Source organism: Lactuca sativa, chromosome 7, assembly GCF_002870075.4.
Source record: "Lactuca sativa cultivar Salinas chromosome 7, Lsat_Salinas_v11, whole genome shotgun sequence".
Lineage (NCBI taxonomy): Eukaryota > Viridiplantae > Streptophyta > Magnoliopsida > Asterales > Asteraceae > Lactuca > Lactuca sativa.
In genome coordinates, this window is record NC_056629.2 from 4,117,770 (window position 1) to 4,144,390 (window position 26,621).

Below are 26,621 nucleotides of genomic sequence, written 5' to 3' on the forward strand. Positions count from 1 at the left end.
CTCAGCCAATCATTTATTTTCGCCGCAAAAGCCTCCAACGTAGCGGCGGAAATGGGAAACGAATGCACATGTGTTTTCCAACATAACATATTTCATTAAACTATTCTAATCATTACCTTAATATATACAAAAACATAGTTTTTTTTTCGTTTTTTTTTTAATTTTTATAAGCTATATTTATCAAAAAATGACTTTAAATATACCAAAATTCATGATTTTTTATTCTCTACAAATAGACATCCATATTGATATAGTTTTTAGATAAAATAAAAAAATTATTTTTTTTTATATTTTCAGCTATCGTTATTCATAAATGAATAACAATGCATCATGTTTTATTACAGTACATTCGTTATTCACTTATGAATAAATAGTATGATTTTTTTTTTACAATTTAAGTATCATTCATATATGAATATAGCATATAATAAACATAGTATATTCATATTTTAATATTGGACGATGAATTCACTTGTGAATATTAACATAGTATATTCACTTGTAAATATTAGATGGTATATTCACTTATGAGTATTAAATGATATTTCATATGTGAATATTACATAGTATTACATGGTATAGCACATGTGAATATTACAGAGTATATTCACTTGTGAATATTAGATGATATATTTACTTATGAAAATTACACAGTATATATTACAAGGTATATTCACTTATGAATATTGAAGGTATTTTGACAAATATATATAATTTTTATATGTTATTCACATATGAATAACATACAGACTTGCATATTTGTTTTGTGTTTTTAATAATCATATACTGATTCAGGTGAGAAAACATATTCATATGTGAATATAACGTGGTAATTTAGTTTATGCATTTCATCAAACAGTTTGAGTGCAAACAAGTTAACTATTTTAAAAATGTTAAAAACATCAAGTTATAAATTCCAAATCATCATATACTTCCAATTTCGACTTAAGATGCGACATCCTATCTCTGATCGATTTCTCAATTTGATTTTGATTTCCGAAAATCCGATTGGGAACCTGTGATTATCGATTCTAAGTCCCTCAATGTCGATTGTGACTGCGAGTCCAGAACTCCGATTCCAATTTCATGAACAGCGAAGAAATTCCGGTTTAGTTGAAGAAATTTGGATGATTATTGAAGGTTGGAAGAAAAATTTTGATGATGAACGAACAGTTATCGAATTCTCTATAGTTACGTATTTGAGATTGAAGATTACGATATTTACAAGTTTGTCACCGTGTCTTTTATGCTTAGATTAAATGAGTGGCTGAAAATGATTCCCCCATTTTCAATCTTTTTTATTTTCTCAATTGAACCCACCTATATATATATATATATATATATATATATATATATATATATATATATATATATATATATATATATATATATATATATATATATATATATATTTGTGTGTGTGCGCGTGTGCGCACAACGATTTAATGATTATCATGTTATAGGTTATGGAGATGAGAACACCGTGTATGAGCCTAGCCTTCGTGGCATGTGGTAGGTTGTCCCAAAACTCTCCCTATAGTGTCCCTTGTTTACACTCTCTTTATGGATAAACTCTCTTTCACTCTATCAAATTTTTTTATTAATTCAAAATATCTTTTTACCTCTTATAAATACCAAACTAACGACCTTCTACGGACTCTATTACTTTCAAATCAATTTCTTCTCCAATGGCTTCAAACAACCCTCCAAACAACACAAACTCTTCCAACACTCATGATAGAACTATTTTTGCTTTAGATTCAACACCACCACCCTACCGACCATAATTTGAAAACCTTATTTTTCACCCATCCAATTTCATTATCTCTGGATGTAAGCATTTTATGTCAATCCGTTTCCAATTTCCCAACCCAACTTCTCACCGTTGTTGAATCCGTTCCGAAATTCCAATCCCAACCCGAATTAATATTGTTTTTAATTAAATGTATCAATTTTAATTATATTTGTTAAATAGTTTTATATAGAACGTTAATATTGTTTTTATTTTTATTTGAAAAGGAAAAAAGTGACTGGAAAGAGGGATCATATATTAGATAAAAAGTGTAGCAGAGGAAAAAATACGAGGAAATAACTAACGTGACATCGAGATGACATGCAAAAACTATGGAAAGTATGATATAACATCTTAGACAAATTAAATAAAAACATTTTAACATGTAATGGGATCCGGTGCATTCTTTTCGTGATATTGATCGTACCAAACTCTCACTAGCATCATTTATATAACATTTGTTCGAAACCGACTAATAGTTTAGATGTAGACCCATCATAAGTTGTTAGTACCCAATGACTAAATAAATCATTATTTATTTTTTTGGTCGGTTTTCTATCACAAATGTTTGAAATGACTAATAAAACAAGAACTAGCGATAACGATATCAAATAAAGCACGAAACCACAGTAGAAAAGTCCAAATTGTATTCTAAAAGCAAGCATTATTATGAGTGTAGATTGCTCTCATTACATATTACAGAAATCAAACAAAATGTTATAAAAGTAAGATACGGTTAAGTTAAATAAAGAGCTTATGTAACCAATGTCGTGGAACGAACCTTTTTGATTCCTCAAGACCTCGTTATGTTATGAACTATAAACCAAGAATTATAACCTTAATTTGTGCATCATTATTACCTTATTGCATATGTGGCTAAACCTGGAATAATTGCATTTGTAACTTAAGGGATCTGTTAATAGAATTATATGCGTACACATGTTCGCTTACAGAATTAAAGAAGCACTTTTGTATTTGATTAAATAGAAAGAAGGCGATAAGACGTAATCCTATAAAAACTCGTTATTCTATATAATATATCATCTATGACCCGGAATGAATTCCACTAATCCATGAGAGAAAACGACAACTGAAATGAGCACCATTAAGGGCTTTTTGTTATTTGCTAGTCACTTTCTTTCATTGTTTCACATTCTTTTTGTCGAAGCGACATTCCCTCACTACATATCTATTATCTATATGTCACATGTCCAAACTTTTTTCACATGGAATGTGTATGGTTAGGGGCTTGTAACCAAAAAAAAAAACAAAGAATTAGTGATTTTTCATCCAACTTTCAACAAGAGTACTCCAGTCCAGATATTATAAAAGAAACTTCATGTTTGTCACGTCTCTTCCATTAAAAGTGCATATAATCCCATCGGCTTTTATCAAGTAGTTTACACTTCATAAACAAATGTTGCTGATAATGATATTGTCTTTTTCCGAATCAACGTTACATCAAGTCATCACTACATGTCATGTCACACTCAAACATCAAAATTTCTCACATGGGATCGGAGAGAATAGGCTTCAAAAATCGTTTTGTTTCTTTTTTTCATGTTGGGCTTGTTTTTTAAACGGTTAGGTTCAAACTGAAATAGGTTTTAATATATAACTGAAATCGGTTTTTTCCCCCAGTTTTTCTATAATAACCGAATCGAAAAAACTGGTTTTTTTTTAATATTTTCACTCCACCGATTATAACCAAAACCAGTTGTGCTTGTGCACCTTTAGTTGAGGAAGAGAACCTTTAACCTTTGGAGCCAACTAACAGTAGACATCACATCATATTTATGAAGGCTAATTGTTTCATGGTATGCTTTGACTTTGATATATATATATATATATATATATATATATATATATATATATATATATATATATATATATATATATATATATATATATATATATATATATAATCAGAATTATTTAACTCGATTCGCCATCGTGATTGTGAACATAGATTATTTCTTTAAAGCCACGTGAACTCTCATGTTCTTGTTTTGAGCTTGCTTTTTACTCTCCCATTGTCATGTTATATCCATGTATGTGAGTACGGCTCGTTTGTTATAAAAGGCATTATAGGACGTAATAAATTGTATTGCTTTCGACATACAGTGTTTGCAATGGATTTGATTAGGACAAAAAGTTGAAAAACTTTATACCACCAAAAAAGATAGGAACATAGTGTTTTTTTTCCTTGTATGTGCAAAAACAAAAACCGAAAGGGATAAATAGGCTCCTTGTCCTTATCATCAAAAATAGCCCTACAAACTTGATCTTAACCCACGTTTGTGGATTCTGACAAAATAACATGTTTCATCGACCTTCGAATTATTAAAAATAAAAGGAAAAAAAAAATTAAGTACATAATTGCAACTTGAAAGTGTTATGTAAAGAAATAATGTAAGATTTATAGAAATAATACACACACAGCAAGAGGTAAACAAAAGGATGTGTGTCTGGAACCAATTTTACCATATACAAGTAGTTGTGCAAAACTCCAATAATAATAAACATATAATATAAAATCACAAGAGTCAAATTTGTAAATGCATTTTATACTAATAAAATCTACAACAACTAGATTAAGAGGTTGGCCAAAGGGAGCTGAGTTTGGCTGCAAGTTTTGCACTTTTATAGTCCTCTCTAAGCTGAATGAACCTGAACAATTAATTAAAGAACTTAACAACAATGTAAATGCCAGAAATAGCAATGTATAGCAAGTTTAGAAAATGTTACATGCATAAATATTTGTAACTTGTTAGGATGTCTTTGTTCCATTTTATTGGTTGTCTTCATATAAATATATTGTAAATTTTTGTACTGTATAATCATAATTCCTATTTCACAATTTATGGCATTTCTAAGAGAAATTATCCTCTCGAATTTGTGAATCGATTTCAGCTTACTTTATGTAATTAGATTAAGAAATACAATACGTTACCTTTGAGCATCTTTAAGTATGCTTGGTGTGCCTTCAAACAGACTCGATAAGCTTTCAGGAGCAACAATGAAGACGTTTGCCATGCTTTGAGATTTAAAAGAAATATATATGTATGAGTAATAGGCAATCACAGTAAGTAAAGAAGGTATGATACATATTATTCAATAAAATAATGTAACAGCTTACATGCTTAGTGATTCGAATTTTTCATCAACTGTAGGAGCATTGAAACTTCGTACAAAATCCCCATATTCAGTGATGTCACGTTTCAGCCTTAGTCCTCCACTACAGACACCACAACGTAACAGAAAGTCAAAACAAGCCTTTGTTTGATTCGGATTAAAAAATGATAATATTTGGAAGAAGAAGAAGAAGAAGAAGTTACCTGGGATTGAAAGTGTACTTCTGCCAGTGATTACTTAGGCCTTTGTGCAAGCGGTTCCCCTGTTTTGAAAAAAGTTCATCTTAAATCTTAATACATGACAGGTAAAATTAAATTATAGGAAATGTGTATGTGGCATACCAATTCAGTTAAGAAAGCTTGCTTGTTAAGACCTTCTAATGCAGTGAATGCTGCTTCAAGCACACGAGAGAGGTATGCCACAACTCTGAAAAACAAAACCAAAAAAAAGTTGATGATTTCGTAAATAATAATATCAAAAGGAATTGCAAATTCAAACACAGTCAACCTTATGCATGCATTTGTAGGCCGATGATCAGGAACAATGCCATCATCTGGTGATTTATAATCGGTTGCTTTTTGTTCGGCTGAAAGCAATCGTTCCACCTACACCCATATTTGATTTAAAAAAAAAAAAAAATATATATATATATATATATATATATATATATATATATATATATATATATATATATATATATAAGTTCAATTTTAAAAGATTATATTTTTATGGAATATATATATATATATATATATATATATATATATATATATATATATATATATATATATAGATAGATAATAGAAATCCAGTTTCAAGAACAAACCTCGGCCATAACTGTCTCGATGCACTGTTGGAGGCCTTTATAGGCAGCGCCCTCTGCACTGGACATAGCTGTTGCCATTTCTTCACATGATGCAGCATGTGCACCATCCACAGGTAACAGAAGCCTTGAAATTGAGTTAGCAAAGTACTGAAAAAGACCATACACTTTCCAATCAAACAACCATTCAGACTATTCATATATATATATATATATATATATATATATATATATATATATATATATATATATATATATATATATATATAATAAAGGGAAGGGCTAAATGCAGGAAATATCAATGGGCTTTTATCTGTTTATCTGCATCCTACTTTCATTTTTTTCAATTACATCATTGTACTTGTAAAAAAAAATGATTTGTATTTGAATGACATTGCTACAAGTGCCAGTGGGTAGATTTTTGGTGTGATAGGAAGAAATGAAATTATGATATGCTATATATTAATGAAAACCCAAAGTAACAAACAACATACTTGTTGAACGATAGCCACACTGCTTCCACAACGCTGTACAGCAACCATGAAAGATCTAAAACTGCTTTCACCAGCAGCAGCAGCAGCTTCTGCCTACATCATAATTCATGACTCTCATCTCCTTTCAAATACTTTTTTTTTAAATATAAATATAAAAATAAAAAAGATGTATGAATATTGAAAAAGGCTTACAGCAGAAGCAGCAGCAGCAGCCACTCTACGGCTAACACTGGTGCCTAACACAAACCTCTCCCTCAAAGCTGCAGCCTCTGTGAGGCCGTCTCTGGCTCTTTCAAGCCCTTCTGTTGTATACTGACTCACCTGCACCACAAAAAAGAAATTAATTCATAATTACATTATATGCATATGAGGATGGGAAGTAGATAAAATCTGTAACTTACTTGGTCTAGAAGGCAAGTGAAGACGGTTTTCACATTGGTTGCAAGATTACCAGGCTATACACAGACAATTGAGTAAAGGGAATGTAAGATTCATATATATACATAATAAAATTTGTTTTTGTTTTACTTTTACCTGAGGTGAAAACAAAGTGCATCTGGAAATTGCCTCTTCGTTCCAGCGCACAAACTCTGTGACAACTGTAACAGATATTTGCTGGTGGGATGATGATATTGAAGCACCTTTTGAACGTCCAATTGATCCTGTTGACTCTCCCGATAGCTGGCTTTCAGAAAGCAGTTCCTCCATCTGTATGGGATATAATCCATCAAGGTATAGCAGGAGACAGATATATATATATATATATATATATATATATATATATATATATATATATATATATATATATATAGAGAGAGAGAGAGAGAGAAGAAATGAGTGCGTCTTGTAAGAAAAAAAAAAAAAAAAAAAAACCTTTGATTTGTAGAGTTGCCTTAAGGAAGCTTGCTCGTATTCAATGTACATATCTTTGTGATCAATGAATAGAGATTCTGTTAGGCCTGTACCAATAACAAAATGTATATCAGGACATTAAAAGTAACCATATGACTTTTATATGAAATGTCAGGGCTGTCTTGTTCTATCTAGCTTTTAACATATTCTATCAATGTGACTCAAAATCATTAAATGATCTGCCTCCTCTATTATATAAATACCCAAAAGCTATAAGTCCAAACATACAATACATGTGGCAAAACAAATTACATGCCACACAAAAACATCAGGAAGCTACTGAAGATTATAACAACTTGTCCATTGTTAAAGGTAACCATAAAGGTGTACATCGATCTGACCTAGAAGTAGGACTTCTGAAAGCATATTATTATGAGGGGTTTATTCTTCAGAGTATAAAGACGGAGGAAGTTTTAGGCTGAAAGATCAACACTTTTTTTTTCTCTTGGTGTGTGTTTGTGCCTGGAAAGAGACTGAGAACTAGGAGATGATACCAGTGAAATTGTGAAGATATCTTTCATGAAAGTTTGGATTCAAATCTTGTAGCAAGGATTACAACAAGTGAAATTATAATTTTAGTGAGATGAGTGAAATTGGCCAACATGTTGCCAGTATTGTGTTCTAAAGTAAATTTGTTTTGTATGTTGATCTTAGTTTTGATTTTGTGGAAATTTGGCTTGTTCATGTCCATTACTTTTTAATTCCAAATGTTGAGTAGAAATCTACAGAAAGTGAGTCTTAACTCTTAAGCAAATAAATGATCAGTTGTTTACCGACTTTTTATAGCTGGTCAAGTCGAAAACAAGTGTAATGGGAATTTTATCTGGTTTAGTATTAGCCTAAGAAAACCTCATATTGATATAGAGAGAGGCTTAGTAGGCTTTTGGCTGTTGTAAATAAAGTGGTGATGTTTCAATTGATTATTTGAAATTATGAATGGGTCACGTAACTTTTACTTGCTTAATAATCAAGCATGCAAAGGTTCATGTATGTTACTTCTATTCTATGTGTTGCTTTCATATTCATATAACATATTAACATGTGTGGTGAAGAATATTTTCCAATTGGACCAAAATAGGTATTTGATATAATATGTTGACAATAGAAAACTAACTTTAATCCTCAAGTCATTGCAATATCATCTAAAAGGATTGTTTGTACCTTCAATGTCCAAGTCACCACATCCCACACTGCGTAGATCTTTGGCAAGTTCCTGTGTCTTCTCATATCCCACTGCCAACATCCTCAGGTACTGAAACGGAACCACAAAACCCAAATTCAATAATCTAAACCCAACAAACAGACATCCATTTACACAAACAAGTCATGCAACTTACTAGCAAAAGACCACCTTCTCCCATCGGAGGTGGATGCACTAAAGATGGCTTCACCAACAGTTTCTCCAACAGTTTAGGAACCCGATCTTCCATTACTCGCTACATCATAAAGTAAGTAAGTAAGTAAGTGAGTGTGTGTCATAAAAGTAACAAAATTCATAAATATGTGGTTTCTTTCTTTCTTTCTTTGCAAATACCTGTACCAAAATTGACATGACATCATTTGGAGAAGGAAATACAGCCGTGATGGTAGCTGCTTCTTTTCGGACAGTATCTGCAAGCCAAGTATAATTTAAATATTATAGAGAAAACACAGTTTGAAAATGTTAATTAAAAAAATCCATCATATTCATACCGATTATCTCTTTGTACAAAGAGGAGAGTGCACGGGCAACATTACTGGGACTAGGTAGGGAATCCTGGTCACCAAGAACCAATCGTGTGTCTGCATTCATCACCTCCACATCAAACATTGGCCTTAAACCCACATAGTGTTGCATCGCACTGGTGCCTCTGTTAAACTGTATATCAAAAAATCACACAGTAAGCCAAAACTACTTTCTTTTTTATCGTTTTAATCGTATATAAGTACCTGAGATAGGATTTTTGCACATTCTGCCATGGTTGACAATTCTCTTTTCTGAGATGCAGTATCAAACCTAGACAACAATCTGTTCTCCAGTTCTGTACAAACATTCACCATGGTAAGTTAAAAAAGTACAGACCTATACATCCAGAAGCGAAAAAACCGAATGTTAATGTAGCTACCATTGCAGTATTCTTGAAGGTTGCCAACAGCAACCTCCAGTCCTCTACTAGCAGTTGCATTTCCTGGAACAGATTGCATAGTCACACCCTGTCTTCCAATATCTTCCTCCGCAAATGAACCTGAAATTAACAAACAAAGTTTTAAAAAAGTGCACTTCAAAAGATATATTTAGATCCAAATAAATCAAAATGATATTTACAAGTTAGTCGGTTTTTGAAAAAAAATAATAATAAAGTCTACTTACGTAATTTTTGTGCAATCGAAGCAGCCTCAGCAACACGGCTGTCATCAGAGAATAGAGGAGAAAGTTCCATCAGATCCCCTGGGCTACTGTTGAATTCCATTAGGTACTGCATAACAGAATCAACACTGGTGTTAAATACTTGCAAGAAAAAAGTTGTATTGAATCTAGTAAAAGTACCTTTATGAGCTCCATAGTTTGGCTGGCAGTTTCTCTCTGGGAATCTGCACTCTGTAATTGAAGAGCACAAAGGTTTAAGTTTAAAAAGACCACAACCAGCTTTTTAATATATTAATATGATTGGAGAGCATTTAAACTTCACCTGTAAATGATCCCCAATTTTAGCAGCAGTCTGCCCAACACTAGAAATACGTGAATCCAATCTTGCAAAGCTATCAAACAACCCATCCACACCTTTCTCCAGCTGAAAATAGGAATTAGTTAAAATCTTACTAATTTAGATAAATCAAAAGGTTCAAACAAACTAGCATTAATTCAAAACTTTCATGTGTATGAAAATAAATATGAGAATACAATTGAAATTTCAGGTTGCATGAGTTCAATTATTAACATCTGTTAAATATACTAGTAAAATGATCTCCAGGTTGTAAGCAGATCTATAGAGAAACATGATCTGCATGTGGAGGATGTTTTAGAATTGGATTAATGTATGTCGAATAGTAACCAAGTTTCATGGTTGTTCCACCTAGGTATTGTTCCACCCAGTGTCAAAAAAATCATGCAGTTTTAATACTTTTTTGTTAAAACTATTAGTATTGTTTTAGATAGTTGTCTTTATTAAAAATAGTGACATAAATAAACTTATGTGGGTTTTGATTAGAAATATGTGGCATTAGAAAAAGAAGAAACTATTTCAAATATGGTTTACTGTAACTACATGTAGAAGGTGAACTTGGTTTACAAAGTTCATAGGGTTCAGGAATGGAACAACAAAATTATGAACTGAAGTTTCAGATAAATGAAACAAAACCAAAACTTGAGTGGTAAAACCTCTTCAAATAAAGTTCGAGGTACCTGGGTGGAACAAAGTTGAAACTCTGATACAATTTAGTGACATTAACCCAGTTAAAAAACAAATCCAACCTAAAAAGTTCCAGAAATTTGTTGAGGCCAATCTATTGATGAAAATTTCAACTTCCAGACTATTAAATCCGTAATAAAACCTTATCTGGTCACTCAAAGATACTTTTTAACTTATGAAAAGCACATAAATACTGAAGTAAACATTCAGAAAATGAGATTAATGATTTACCTCACCAAGCGTCTTCCTATGTTTAGAGTCTTGTGCAGAAACATCTTTTTTGAGATTAAATAGTTTTCCATCAACCTTTAACAAACATACAAAAATGTGTTGAGGAGATTAAATTGCTTAGTGCATAAATGCAACAAAACAAAATAAAAATAATGTTATGCAATCAATATATACCTGTTTCCGAATTTCGACTAACTGCGAACAGGAATTCTTGAACATTGACAATAAAGCATCTACTTCTGGAAATAAAGGAGTCAATTGCCCTTGCCCTTGACCTTGCCCTGCCCTTCCATTAGGCAAAGCATCATTCCCATTAATATTACCATTTGCTTCTAATGAGTCAGCATCTTCTTCTTGGAAAGATGGCAGAAGCTCATTTACTAAGTTTCCAAATAAAGCATCGAAAGAGAAGTCGCCCTTCACAAAACAAATAGGACAAGGTAGCAATGGCGTTGAGTATAAAAAACTGTAATACATGCACCGATTAGATACCATGCACACAAAAACATAAGATTGTGAAGCTTTACCTTGAAGTCTTCTATGTCTAAAACAAGTGGTTGAGATATTTTGTTACTTTTTGTTCCATCTCTAATCTCTTTCATCTGAAAGAAAGAAACATGCATACTCCCTTTAGCCTTTTGTAAATTTATCATGATGAACTTTACATTGATGTCATGTCACAATTAGAATATAAGATAACGTTTTAACCAGATCATCCTAGATAATCATAAAATCTCATTCTAGTAAACAAATTCAGTAACTTCCAAGATTGTATGAATCCATATCTTGAAGCTACAATTTAAAATGAGATAATCACCGAAATATAAAGTTTAAGTTTCTCATATCATTGGTCATGAAGCTATGTCTCCATTTCATATTCAAACTGACAGAATTGTTATTAGCTGGTATTGAACGCACATACTGGAATGGGATGACAGGCAAAGTTAAACTGGGCCTAATTGAAAAGCTGTACCCAGATCATCCTAAATAATCGTAAGATCCCATTCTAGTAAACAAACTTCGGATACTTTAAATACTGTTAAATTCATTTCTCAAAACTGAAAGCAAATAACAAAACTCTCACCCAATTCCACCACAATTTCAATCATAATTCATAAAGTTACAGGTTCACATATTAGCAGATCTCGATGGTCATAGAGCTACTTCCATTTCGAATTTAAGCACATTAGACCCGTTATTGACTAGTATAAAGAAAAACCACTAGTGAACAAACTCCCCAGGCATTACCTAAGAATTTAAATTGAACCTAATTGCAATATTTAACCAGATCATACTAAATAATCGTAAAATTCCATACTACTACAGAAATTTCAGTAAGCCTCGAGATTGTAAAATCGATATCTTAAAACTGAAATTCACTAACATAACTATCACCCAATTCCACCTCAATTTCAATTTTTGAAGTCGCCATTTCAAATATTAGTAGATCTCTCTGGGCATGAAGCTACTTCTCCATTTTAAATTAAAACCAGATAGAATCATAGAAAAACCCTAGCAAAATCTTACAATATGATTGAATTACATCGAATGAGGGGATTAATGGTTCGATAAAGAGATTGGCTATAAACAATAAACCTCGTTGGAGATCAAGTTAAGCACAGACTCCTACTTTGATCTTCCTGAAAGAAATCCTTCTTCTTCGTGTTCTTAAGTTGAAATATTAGATCGACCGGGTGCAGAAAACAGATTGAAGAACAGTAGACGGAGCCTGACCGCGAAGACTACAATGAAGAAAGCGGTAAGCGTAATGACCTTATTGCCCTCTCGACCTGCGGTGACAGCGGTGGATATTTGATTTCCTTTTATGAAAGTAAAAATAAAGGAAAGTCGAGTAACAAACCATTTTTTTGTATGTTTTAAAAAAAAAAATCCATTTTTAAATTATTTTTTGTAAAATAATCATTTTTTCGGAATGGACCGTTTCGGAAATAAATTTGGATTCGTTTTCTGGTTGGCCGGTCCATATTAATAAACATCTCATCCATAAACATTTTCCAAGAAATGTTTTCAATTTAAACAATCAAATCTATCATACAATTGCTCCACTGATTGAACCAAACTTCTTGAATGTTATCACAACCGAGATCAAAGTGACTCCTTTCCAACCTTACTGGCGCGACCCACATAAATGGGATTCTACGTAGATCCAAGTCCTTCCAGAAAAATGGTCAACGCTACTCTCACACTTTATTCATGGGTCAAAAATAGTCGTTGTTCAACACTTGAAGAATGATCGTTGCACCCATAGCATCGTCAAAGTATACTAGTTGATAATTCTTGAGCAGTCTCGTCCATTATACCTAAGCTCGTGCAAAAGTGCATATATTACACCCTAAAGTATATTGATAAACCAACATAGCTCTAGCTCTACTGTTACTAATGATAACGATCAGTTTAACGAGCCAACCAACCCTTCAATTGATATCCAATCTGAGCAACACACAATCTTCTTAATTATATTTCATTCTCCCAAAAGGGACATTCGATTACAACGAGATCCTTGACTAGAAGCTTTTGATGCGAGAACCACGTGCACAACCTTGAAAGCATGAATCTATCAACAACTCACCCTACACCTACTTCTGATCAACCCCTTAATCCTTTTCACCATAAAAGATCTTAACAATCTTGAATACTGAAAATCCAACTAACTTACACTGCAACTTTCTCCGACCTATTGTGATAGAACCCATCAAAATCAAATTGATTGTTGATCCTTCAAACAAAACACTTAGTCCTTCCCCACTCTGGGCTTACTCCCTTATCGGCCGATGTCTTCCCGGTCAAAGCCTAAAATCGATTCATCTAGACACTCTCTAAACATAACTCTCGATATGCAAAATGGCATGTGACAAATCTTGAATATTAATGATATGGGCATATTTAGTTATAAAATTCATGCATTATCTTAATACTTTATGTTGATTTTATCTCATTTAATGAACAAAAGGTGCTTAATTAGTTTAGAATTTCATTTTTCAGCAACAATGACATGCTCGGGTGGAAAATGAAGTGGAATTGGCGATTGGACGCTTGGATCTTGGATTTTGAAGAAAGAAGGATGTTGCTAGACAGCTTGACCCCTCGTCAGTGTTTTGGCCATATCTCATGAACCGTAACTCCGATTGACGAGATTCAAATAGTTCTGAAAACTAGACACAATTTCGGACGACTTTCGTGTTTTGAGAAAATGCTGATTCCAAACGGACTCGACGAGTAGGCCATCAACTCGACGAGTTGATCAGAAGTTTCGCGATTCTTGACTTTGCCTTGCCGCATACGGGATTTTAAGTGATGGACTCGGCGAGTAGGTCACTGGACTCGCCGAGTAGCCCCTGTCTTCATTATATATATATATATATATATATATATATATATATATATATATATATATATAGAGAGAGAGAGAGAGAGAAACGCTTCTCATTCAAACCCTAACGAATGGGGGAAGTTTAGGACGATTTTTGGAGGCCAGAAGGGTTCTTAGAAGCTGTGGTTTTCGAGATTTCAACCTAGATATCAATTTGGAAGAAGATCAAAGGCAATAACACATTACTTTTATCTTAATCTTTTGCATAAACCATGTTTCAATCATTAGATTATGTTTTTAGTTTGTTATTTGCTGTAGATATGAGCTAAAAACTCATAACTTATGTTTATGATAGATGATTCTGTGATTATCGTTTGATTATTGGTAGGATTGATTTAATATTTGTGATTTTGTTGATTCTAGCTTGTTAAAGAACCTTATGTGTGAATGATAAATATTTTTCTGTTAATAGGAAGATAATTGAGCTGCATGAACATCTCTTAGTTGTCAACCTCATATGTTTATGTAACCACTTTATCATATGTCTAGGAATAACGAACGTGAAACTAGAATTAATAAGAAAATTAGGTAAATTCATGTGTGAATTTGTTTGATGAACATCAGCAAGAGGTTAACAAAATGACCAAATTAGTTAACTATTACAAGTCTAAATTAACCCGAATAAATAACCTAGTGAATTGAATTAAATTAGACAACTGGCCACTGTTTGAGTTAGTTTGTTCTCTAAGGATTAGTGCAACGAACGTGAATCTGATCACTTGAATTGATAGCCAATAAAAGAATTAATCCATTGCACTATTACCATAATATCAACCATAGGCTCAATTGAGTTGAACTAAACAGAAGTTCCATTCGTTATTGAATTTAGTTGACTCTTTGTTTATCTAGTTCTTAGTTTCTTAGTTTAAATTTTAGTTAATTGTTTAAGTTTCTAGTCTTGCAAAACTAGAGAAAACCCATTTTCTATTACTTGTTTTATTTAGATAATATTAGCATTTATTTTAATTGTTTACCGTTCCCTGTGTTCGATACCCTACTTGCTTTAACTATATTACTAATCGATAGGTACACTGCCTTTCATGTGTTTATTTTGTGTCTAAGTTAGTAGGATTAAAACTAGTTTGTTTCACACACATAAATTAACCAACAAACTCAAGGAAATCATGCACCTTAGATGGAGACGCCATAAGCTTTCCAAACAATACAGCTTTGAACCCTTTGTGAACGAACCTCTTTACCTTATGATTTACGAAGCACCCTGAAGGTCGCATCCTTGATCCTTTAAAACCCACTGATGTTAACATAATATACCTAACAAGCTAAATATACAAATGACTATCCATTTGGCATCACATTAAACAAGTACATTTATTCAAGATGAAACCGAGGGTCAAAATTCATACCTGCGATTTCTTGCGATTCAACCTTGACCTCCTGTATGATGATAGGTGTTTGGGCATGTACTCCCTCTGCAAACCATATAAGACAGTCGGGTTTGAGATGACCCGACTGGTGACAATGGAAACACGTCCAATCCTTCTTGCAGTCGTGAACGACATGCCCTTTTTATCCACACTTCTAGCATTTGAATTTGTGACAAGCAAACTCATAGGTTTCACCACATTTTCCGCATATATCAAGGTCCCAATTACTTCTAATACCAAGGTTAGCAGCCTCGAACTCCTCGTATATTGTTGAATGAGTCATCTTTGTCTTTCCGAGTCATGTGCCCACATCAAGCTCTCCCCCAGTAGTCGCCTCAGAAGTCTCTCTCACAGTTTGCAAGACTACAATTTGCTCCTTGAACTTGGCAATTAGCCTGCCAGTTGTAACTGTTGGATAAGGTGTCTAAGTCCATAACTATATTTGGGATGTACTTGACCCGACTCGACATGGTCCATTTAGGTTTCACTTCACCGAAACAATTTATATGGATAATCTTTTGAGAATAATATAAGTTATGATTTATTAATATATTATAAGTTATAATAAATTAATATGAAATCATATTATTTAATTAGTATTGATCTATAATTAATTTGGAATTAATTTAGTGATCAAAATATAGTTATGGACTTAGACACCTTATTGTGTGAGTAAAAAAGAGTGGGTCGATTTCTACTTGGTGCTAACTATTCTCTCAAGTCTTCTAAGGTATCTTGGTGATTTTTGATTCCGCTTGAGGCATCCACACTATTGGTGCTAGGCTCTCAAGACTCCAAGCAATCAACCATAAGAAAAGGTATGTTATTATACTAAAGTTTTATATTACAAGTACCCCATAACATGCTAGTTAGGTTGAGAACCTTGGAAAATTCTTATTTGCATGTATTTTAGAGAAAACATAGATCTAAGGTTTCTAGGGTTGCATGTACACCATAGGAGTGTTAGAATGCTCAAAACCCTTCAGTGGTATCAGAGCCTAGGCTTGTTTTCTTGATACTTGATGCAAATTGTAAAAAAAATCGAAAATTTTGCATTCTGCTGAGTGAACTCGTCGAGTCGATGGGGGGACTCGACGAGTCCAAGCGTATCTTCATCCTACTCGTCAAGTAGGAGGCCCAGAGTGCAGTTTTTCAAGTTTTTAAGTTGGAATTGGACTAGCATCATTACACTAAACTGATTTGGACTTATAAAACATGTTTTTGATGTGGTAATGATTATGCTAATCCAATTTCAAAGGTTATTATCAAAATTTCAAGTTTTTTATGTGTGTTTATATGATTCTTGAAATTGTTGATATGAATGTTCATACACTTATGAGTTTTGGTAAATCATAAGAATTATTTGCAAATTGTTTGTTAGTTTAATTCTTGATATAAATGTTTTAATGGAGTCCATAAATTGTCGTCAAGTTATGGATTACCAACAATCATTTCTTTTAAAGATCCATTAAAGAACCATAGGTTATATAAAATGAAGAGTCTTCATTTTAATAAACCATTAAACTCATACGTTATGAAGTTGAAGAGTCTTGAATAGTTTCAAAACTTGCCCTCAAGTCTTGGAATTTGTAAAGCCTCACACACACTTTAATTCCAAACCCTAAAGTTTTAAAAGTTAAAATTCAACCCTTATACTTTATAATATTATAAGTTTATATATATATATATGTGTGTGTGTGTGTGTGTGTGTGTGTAAGATCAAATCAGTTTTACCATTAGTAAGTCTTATTCACGAAGCCAGTCTATAAGGGGGGTATAAGGTTGTTGCCTATAAAATGGAAGTTTAATGGGTGTCCACTCTCACCCACCGCTTCCTTGACTGGTGGAGGGTCGTTAGCCGAACGGGTAGGACAAGGACTATAATTCTCATTAAAAGTATAATGAAAATATAAAGTAACTAAACCTTTTATAAATTATCAATCTTAGTTACTTTAGGAAAATGTGAAATTGGTGCTATCCCATGATATTACACTTTGTACCTTACTGAGTCGTTGGTGGAGCGTGTGTGGGTAACCGGCACACTAACATGGACTAGTAAGGGTGGAAAAGGGTGACTTAATGTTTATCATAGATCGGTGGAGCGCGTGTGGGTAACCGACACATCGATTAGGTAATAAATATTAAGGGTACCAAGTTAATTTGCATGGTTATTCACACATTATTTGTGATCCTCGGCATCCCAGTCACAAACTTGAGAGGTCACAATCGAGATTTAAACATGCCATTGAAAATTTCAATGAATCTCAAAAGAATCTAGGAGTTTCAATCCAATTAAAACCTAATAATTTATTTCGTCTTTCATGGTGGAAATTGGTGAATCGCCATTCGCCTACCTTCAAATATTTTATAGTTTAGATTACGGCATCCCACTTCCAAGTTATAAAGTATTGTGTTGGGTCCTAGCCTTAATATTACATTTGGGTGTCTTATTAAGGATTCTTATTTATATTACGTACCTTCACATACGCTTAGCGTAGACCTCCCGTTAAGTCAATTTCTCATTAAGTGCCTAATACTTCACTTCAGAAGCTACAATCACAGATCCTGGTTCTTTTCCACATCTTAATCCAAAAAGACACTGACTTAGTGACTTTACTTGGCCCAAACAAGCCCAAACTCCAAAAATGATGTTCTACTTCCATGAAAAGGGCAAAATCTCATGCATGAACCCATTAAGACATTTAAGATGGAGACTCTACTGCTTATGAGACCCTTTTAGCTTTGAGGTGGCAACCCTAACTCACAAACGAGATTTCACTATAAAGGTCCGTTATTAGGACCAAAATGACTCCAAACCAAACTACACTAGATCTAAGAATTCTTAGGTAAAGTTATGAACTTTATACCTCCAAAGAGTCCCAAAGGATGATGCTATCCCATGTCTATGAGCTTCAACCTCCTAAGTTCTTCCTTGCCAACTTTTTATTTTCCTCTTCCAATCTTACACCACCAAAATGAGCTTCTTGAGGTTAAAACCACACAAGAATAAGGGGATGAGGCGTTCTAGGTTATATCTGAGGTTGGGGAACAGATAAGGAGGCTAGGGTTTGAGTCGTTAAGTTCTTTATATAGGGGGGTTGGCCCTAAAATTGGGGTTTTTTGACACTGGACGTACGCTGGGCGTACATCCTGTACATTGGGCATACGCCAACAACACTTGCGACCATTTCCTTTTATACGTTGGGCGTACCCGCGCGCCTTCCACTTTGCATGCATGGTCCTTCCTTGTTATTTATTTCCATTAGGGGCCCTTTTCGCCAATAACTTCAAAGAGTAAAAAAATCCCTCATTCTAAGTCCGTTTCCGATGAACTTTATATCCACGAGAAGGTGGCGGGAAGCCCTATGCTACCCTCGACACCTCCAAACCTAAAACCTCCAGGATAAAACCCAGGACCATAAAAGATCGAATTGCCCCTACTCTTTGGTTTTCGAGACCCCAACCGAATACTTTCAAACAGGGTGTTACAGCTTTATCGTCACCTATTTAATGAACATGACCAAACTTAACTTCTAATTAATATACCCAAAATACCCTTAGGTTAAAGACAAGTAAATTTCGAAAAGTCAAAAATTCAACTAAGTCAGCTCAGCTGGGTACGCCTAGCGTACTCATCTTATACGCTTAGCGTACACATGCCCTGACCATAAATGAGGCGTTGACCTCGTACGCCCTATGTACCATAGCGTACGCCCCGCGTATGTGCAACCATCATTTCCTTCTATTAAGAACTTAATCCCTTAAGCTCTTTCATCCAAATTCTAGACCTAGTCCTCAAATGATGTCCTTAACCATAAATTTTCCAACTTTAAGGTCTTGCATGGCCATTAAGTGCTCAATACCAAAAACCCTAACTTCTTAACTCTTTAATACATCCTAGCTCATGAATGGAAGGAAACTAACGTCCAATATTACATTTTTATGGTTCCTAATAACTCCATAATGGATAAAGTTTCTAACTTTATCCATTAGAATGGTCCAACCAACCAATATCTAGTCTTTATGTAACACCGAAAAATTTTAAATTTATTTTATTCATTTTTATTTCATAAAAATGCACATTATCCTATATAAACACTTTTTATTTAAAAATCATCAACAAGGTTTTCAGAACATTATGAGATTCCAGAATCTATATTCATCACTCTTTTATTTTGTGTGTGTACAATCGAGCCGCCGCCTTCCAGCGATTCTGAAGAACCCGAAAGACATAACACATAACACATAACACGGTAAGCACGAAGCTTAGTAAGTTCCCCAAAATACCACATACAACACATACGCCACTCAAGGCTACAATATGACCCTCCGGTCGGTGTGTCTCGGCGGAACCCTCCAGTTCCGTATCGTTGGACCCTACGGTCCGGTCTGTATCGTTGCACCCTCTGATTCGGTCTATATCGTTGGACCCTCCGGTCCGGTCTATAAACTCCGCATAGCATAAATCACAAAGACATGATGCATAGCATATCACATATAACATAATACTCAATGTAAGCACATAAGACCCTCCAGTCACACATAACTACCACTCAAGGTAAGATATAGTGAGAAGACTCACCTCGGGTAATTCTCGAAAAGTCTCGAACTCGAAATACCGATCTAGCCGCCGCCTAATCACATAAATAAATAACTCTAAATCAGCAGTGGCTCTCAAAGGCTAGACAAGTCTCATACTATGCTTCCCAGAAGGGTAAAAGACCATTCTACCCCTCCCCTGTCCCAATAGTCCACTGGTTGACTAAACCCTAAAAGTCAACGGAAGTCAACGGTCAAACTTTGACCAGACTCGTCGAGTCAGAAAATGACTGGGTGAGTCCACGCACGTAATCAGATTCCTCACAAGGTCTCACTCGACTCACTGAGTCACCCACCCAACTCGTCGGGTCTCAACTGATCACGAAACTCGGGTAAACTCGATCCGACTCGTCGAGTCCTCCTATGGACTCGGCGAGTCTCCTCCATGACCAAACTCATCCGACCTTCTGAGGTCAGATCTGCTTCACCAACTTGTAGATTTATCCTTCTAGTACCCACAAATCACGTAAAGGCCCAAACTTTATGTCCATGCATCATGATTAGAGCCATAAATGAAGAAATAGCCCTCTAAATGGAAACCTATGCTCAAACTCTCTATGTGACTGAATAAAGCTAAACATAAGGGACTCTCTGGACCTCCCATGGTCCAGATCTAAGGCTTATTCCACATTGGGACCTCAAACATTCCATAAACCTCTAAAGAGAATGGTTAAGAAACCCTAGATTCATGAAATCAACATCAAACAGGAGAAATGGTCCAGTTTGTTACCTCAAAGTGAAGCTCCAGGCTTCATAACCTCAGTACATCAACCCTCTTTGGTCCCTCTTGCTAGATTCTCGTATTCTCTTTAGAAATGACACACCAAAATGCTCAAGATGGCTCTTCTTTACTCTCTAAGCTTTCAAGGACGATTTAGGGTTTCTCCAGGGTAAGGACAGCCGCAATTGAAGACCCTGAGGTTCTTTAAATAGGTCCCAAACCCGGACAATTAGGGTTTTCCTCCACTGTGTCGACTCGTCGAGTCCATTTATTTAAACACGTCACCTGATTGCGCCCTTACTCGACGAGTTAATCCACCAACTCGCCAAGTCCCTTCGATTAAATCAAAATATATAAATAATATAATGCATACCCAAGAATCTGGATGTTACATTTCTCTCCACTTGAATTAGATTTCGTCCTTGAAATCGCTCCTTGACCCCACATAATTAGAATCCAATAACCCGTAAGATACCACCGTAGGATCTCATACCACACTAATATCACTAAAGAGGGCACCTCCCGTACAAATTATCCTCATGCCACCTTCTACCAGAATCATCAACTCTGAAAACTCACTGTTCCTATGATTCTTCCTAACGAAAACCATCGATCGGCTATCGATCATCCATGTCACTCGCACCACATGCTCCTCATCCCGCTCAAAGGAGCGAAAGGATCACGCTACACAGGGAACCCATCCCTTGCACTATCATCGAAATCTTGTCTGAACAAAGACTCTCAAAACCTTGCCTTCGAACTCAGGGAAATGTTTATGTTTAATCAGAATCATCTACTGACGTATAGCAATCTCAAGCCTCAACTTCCTGCCAGATCTCCCTTTCCAACCCTGAGCACCAGGTTACCCATGACTTTCACTATTGAACCTCCCAAGAAGATCCATGCATGACCCACCACTTCCTTCTCACAACAAGTGTTTAAACCCATGGTGACACACAAGTCACCAATTCTCGCTATCCCCAGTGAACACTAAAATCCACACTCGAATATCAGCTCACTCCTGACACTTGACATCTAAGGCTCAAGAATTTCGTGCAACTCTCTGCACTATCCCATCCAAACACTGAACCTCTGGTCTCAATTCCAGATGACAACTAACTTTTTAGAAAAGTACTCATTCTCTGAATCTGAAACCTCATATCGCCTTCTCGGCGCACTACTAAAATCAAACTCATCTCAAGAGTTTGATCAATCCCCGGGTTGGACCACTCGCCCCAAGAACCACTCATTTCGAGACTGATGCCTCGCAACCCACACTTAACTCACTCATCTACAACAAGCACGATTCCATCCAATATAACCACTCCAGACAAATGAGATAACCACAATATCGTCCCTGATTTAACCATCAGGCTCCCATACCTCATATATTTGGGCTACCCAAGCCAAACAACCTTTTTGTGTTACGCCCTGATCATAGAATAGTTATCCCAACATTTTATTACTGACTAGAGAGTACTACCACCCTCGCAATATCTCAACCCTTCCTTGATTAGTGCATGCTACGGCTCCCCATGACATCACTACAACCTCTCTCTGACCTGTGAGTACTACGGCTCTCGTAGCATCACCCCAACCTCTCTGATCCGTGAATACTACGGCTCCCCGTAGCATCACCCTAACCTCTCTGATCCGTGAATACTACAGCTCCCTGTAGCATCACCCTAACCTCTCTGATCCGTGAATACTACGACTCCCCGTAGCATCACTCTAACCTCTCTGATCCGTAAATACTACGGCTCCCCGTAGCATCACTCTAACCTCTCTGATCCATGAATACTACGACTCCCCGTAGCATCACTCTAACCTCTCTGATCTGTGAATATTACGACTCCCAGTAGCATCACTCTAACCTCTATGATCCGTGAATACTACGACTCCCCGTAGCATTACTACAACCTTTGCTCTAAGCCGCTGAACTGTGGCTCCCCGCAGTCTTACCACACCAGCCTTTGCCTCTTCATAATCCCACTTTCATGCAGACGCCACACCGCGATCATGAACTTATGCCCTGCGGACCGGCCATGCGTGGGTGTACACACCTACTCAAGCTATGCACTGCTATTTCTGACAACATCCAAACACACCTTTCCCTGCTGCAAACCACATTCCCGAATAATCTCACCTGATGTCATTTGGCCATAGGGATCTCACCGGAACCGTACTCACTTGATACCCACTATCTGCCTCCGACTCACAATTCCAAAATAATCCGAACTTAATGACCGCATATTCCGATACTTCAGGACACCGTAACAACATCCCACGATGCCTTATCTCACTCACTAATCTCACACTCACAACATCGTACACGGATACTGCCCCCCTTCATTAAAATCTCGAAATCGATCTTCATCTTGCAACACTTGCTACCTCGAAGTATTCCCTTTCCAAATTGAACACATGACATCGCCATTAACCCGTAACTCGACTACAAGGACCCAAAAATTCACCCATTGCCGATCGCTACTCATACCATCTTACTCATACCGTCTCCAAAATTAGCTAACATGCCAATTGTTGCTTTTCCTGGTGAGGAGATCACATTTTGAACATATACCTGTCAACCTCTGCTGCTGCTCTCTGAACTCAAGGACTTAACTGTCTCGTCTTGTTTTACACCCTGAAATTCTGACCCGAACAACCTCTCTGACCAACGGCCACCTGCCATAGAATCACTCATTCCATCCTGATCATGCACGACAGGCATCATCTCACTTGCACCTCGCCCTATCCACCAATTTAGCCCTGAACCCATGAATCTGCCACACAATCACTATAACCAGTTCTCTAACTGCCTCCGCACAATTTTCAAATCCCTTCAGCAATTACCTGGTTCTCCCCCACTTAGGGTTCGAACCATCGCCAATTAGCGCACTTTCAATCCATCCACAAACTGCTTCCATTAATAACATCGCATATATTCTCTGATTGATCTACGCAACGCTTGATGATCTCCCCGATTAGAAACCTAGCAATACCAAATACTCCGAATCACAGACGAAGCCCCCATAATTTCTCCTCATGACTTCCTTTAATCATTCAGGACCTCATACTGCCCCATAACTGGACATCCCAACTGCCCCGATTCACCCAAGACTCCCCGTTTCCACCATTGGCTCTATGGTCCAAGAAATACTTCACCACGGAAAAACCGCTCAAACACCCTCAAAAGATCACCACCAGTACTACTCCATGGCCTCCAATTTCTGGAACCAGAAACTCGATAGCTTACTCCCCTTCTCAAGAACGGAAACCACGTAACTCTTTCCATAGAAGGTGATGGCTCATCCATCGGCCGATGGCTTGACTCGAACCCCGCTTCTTCAACAACATCGTCCCACTTATCCTTAAGCCATGCAGTTTCCACTGGCACCTCACAAATAAAACCTCTTAAAATGAATCCCATTTCTCTTTCAAGCATACTCCCTCAAACTCATTTAAATTGGCCCTCAAGTCGCATACTCTCTCATACCTGAGCTCGGTATAATCAACCTAATGGCATAACTGGTAGGACCAGTAACACTAATCATCGCAGCCATGGTACTCGAACCATGTTGCTATCTCTCTGCCTGCTATAAATGATGGTACTCGAACCATAAAATCACTTCCCAACCTGCTTCCAAGCATGGTACTCAAACCATACAATCCCCTCTCATCTGCCACTGATCATGGTACTCAAACCATACGATCCCTCTCATCTGCTACCTAGAATCCCAGGAACTTTCCATGTACCGAGTATGGGTCCCCTGCTTTCAGTAGTATGGGCCCATACTACCTGCCACATCTACCCATACTTTCTACATGAATCATCCCAGATCTCCTAAGTAGCTGCTCAACCTCCTCACTTACAAATTCCGCCCTGCTGGCCGCTCTTCCTGCGAATACTCTCCATTATCCGCCTACTCATCTAACAAAGATCACTTCCCAGGCTCTTCCTAGGTTCCCACACCTTCCTGCCATCAGCTGCTGAAGAACTCCTAGTGATGTCAGTCGTCTATCTCCTGAATATCGTCATATTCACTTAGTAGCTGACTCCCATCATCGAGAATTCCACAAAGCACGAAGCAAGCAGCATTCGGGCATCGAATAGTTCCTTATCAACACGTATCACCACTCTAGGTTACAACTCTGCTTGTTACACTCGTAATCAAAGACGTCACCGAGCTCAAGCAACTCCACCCCTCGCGGGTATCCGACTACCTTCTCAGAAGGCTCCTCAAATGCTCATCCAGGTATCTCTCCTAGATTACTCCTCTGCTCAAATCCTTCTCTAAATAGGATTCCTGTTGGATACTCATAATCCGCACACACACAAAAGCAATTCACAGATAACAGTAACTCCTAGGCTAAGGCATCACAAATCAGGTCACACTAGCGCTAAAATATGAAATACCTAGCTTACTCTCTAGCATATATAACATTTCACATATTACTCATAACACACAATGTAAGGGTATTTTTGGGAAATCACCGTTCGGGCGCTGGCTGATTGTACACATTGCTCGTTATCTCTTTCTCTTATAAATTCTCTTACTCATTTTTTTGAAAACCCATTTCTTTTGAAAACCTTTTTTCTCAATCCTCAGTTTGAGTCCGGACATACCTGAAGGTGTATCCGAATCCCTCAAACCAAAGCTCTGATACCAACTTGTAACACCAAAAAATTTTAAATTTATTTTATTCATTTTTATTTCATAAAAATGCACATTATCCTATATAAACATTTTTTATTTAAAAATCACCAACAAGGTTTTCAGAACATTATGAAATTCCAGAATCTATATTCATCACTCCTTTCTTTTGTGTGTGTACAATCGAGTCGCCGCCTTCCAGCGATTCTGAAGAACCTGAAACACATAACACATAACACGGTAAGCACGAAGCTTAGTGAGTTCCCCAAAATACCACATACAGCACATACGCCACTCAAGGCTACAATATGACCCCCAGTCGGTGTGTCTCAGCGGAACCCTCCAGTTCCGTATCGTTGGACCCTACGGTCCGGTCTGTATCGTTGCACCCTCCGGTCCGGTCTACATCGTTGGACCCTCCGGTCCGATTTATAAACTCCGCATAGCATAAATCACAAAGACATGATGCATAGCATATCACATATAACATAATACTCGATGTAAGCACATAAGACCCTCTGGTGACACATAACTACCACTCAAGGTAACGTATAGTGAGAAGACTCACCTCGGGTAATTCTCGAAAAGTCTTGAACTCGAAATACCGATCTAGTCACCGCCTAATCACATAAATAAATAACTCTAAATCAACAGTGGCTCTCAAAGGCTAGACAAGTCTCATACTATGCTTCCCAGAAGGGTAAAAGACCATTCTACCCCTCCCCTGGCCCAATAGTCCACTGGTTGACTAAACCCTAAAAGTCAACGGAAGTCAACGGTCCAACTTTGACCAGACTCGTCGAGTCAAGCAATGACTCGGCGAGTCCACGCGCATAATCAGATTCCTCACAAGGTCTCACTCGACTCACTGAGTCACCCACCCAACTTGTCGGGTCTCAACTGATCACGAAACTCGGGTAAACTCGATCCGACTCGTCGAGTCCTCCTATGGACTCGGCGAGTCTCCTCCATGACCAAACTCATCCGACCTTCTGAGGTCAGATCTGCCTCACCAACTTGTAGATCTATCCTTCTAGCACCCACAAATCACGTAAAGGCCCAAACTTTATGTCCATGCATCATGATTAGAGCCA

The 26,621-nt window shown here is 36.5% G+C and overlaps 1 protein-coding gene across 3 annotated transcripts; it reads right to left on the minus strand.

Moving 5' to 3' along the window:
- Positions 1-4,241: 4,241 nt before the first annotated feature.
- On the minus strand, positions 4,242-12,559 carry LOC111894596 (exocyst complex component SEC10b). Of its 3 annotated transcripts, none has more exons than XM_052765217.1 (25): positions 12,373-12,558; positions 11,304-11,378; positions 10,951-11,193; positions 10,777-10,851; positions 9,826-9,927; positions 9,684-9,734; positions 9,507-9,612; positions 9,262-9,381; positions 9,086-9,177; positions 8,849-9,014; positions 8,691-8,767; positions 8,494-8,592; positions 8,318-8,408; positions 7,118-7,203; positions 6,779-6,952; positions 6,646-6,699; positions 6,437-6,565; positions 6,245-6,337; positions 5,754-5,900; positions 5,435-5,532; positions 5,269-5,353; positions 5,131-5,189; positions 4,932-5,030; positions 4,746-4,829; positions 4,242-4,462 (listed from the first exon to the last, which is right to left on the minus strand). In XM_052765217.1, the coding sequence occupies exons 2-25, from the start codon at positions 11,376-11,378 to the stop codon at positions 4,387-4,389; spliced, it is 2,481 nt and encodes an 826-aa protein (XP_052621177.1). In that variant the 5' UTR covers positions 12,373-12,558; the 3' UTR covers positions 4,242-4,386. The 3 variants fall into 3 exon arrangements, 2 of the variants coding, with proteins under 2 accessions (XP_052621177.1, XP_052621178.1); XM_052765218.1 differs by having other exon boundaries at positions 12,407-12,556; XR_008225024.1 differs by lacking the exons at positions 4,242-4,462; positions 4,746-4,829; positions 4,932-5,030 and having other exon boundaries at positions 5,138-5,189; positions 6,245-6,333; positions 12,373-12,559.
- Positions 12,560-26,621: the final 14,062 nt, after the last annotated feature.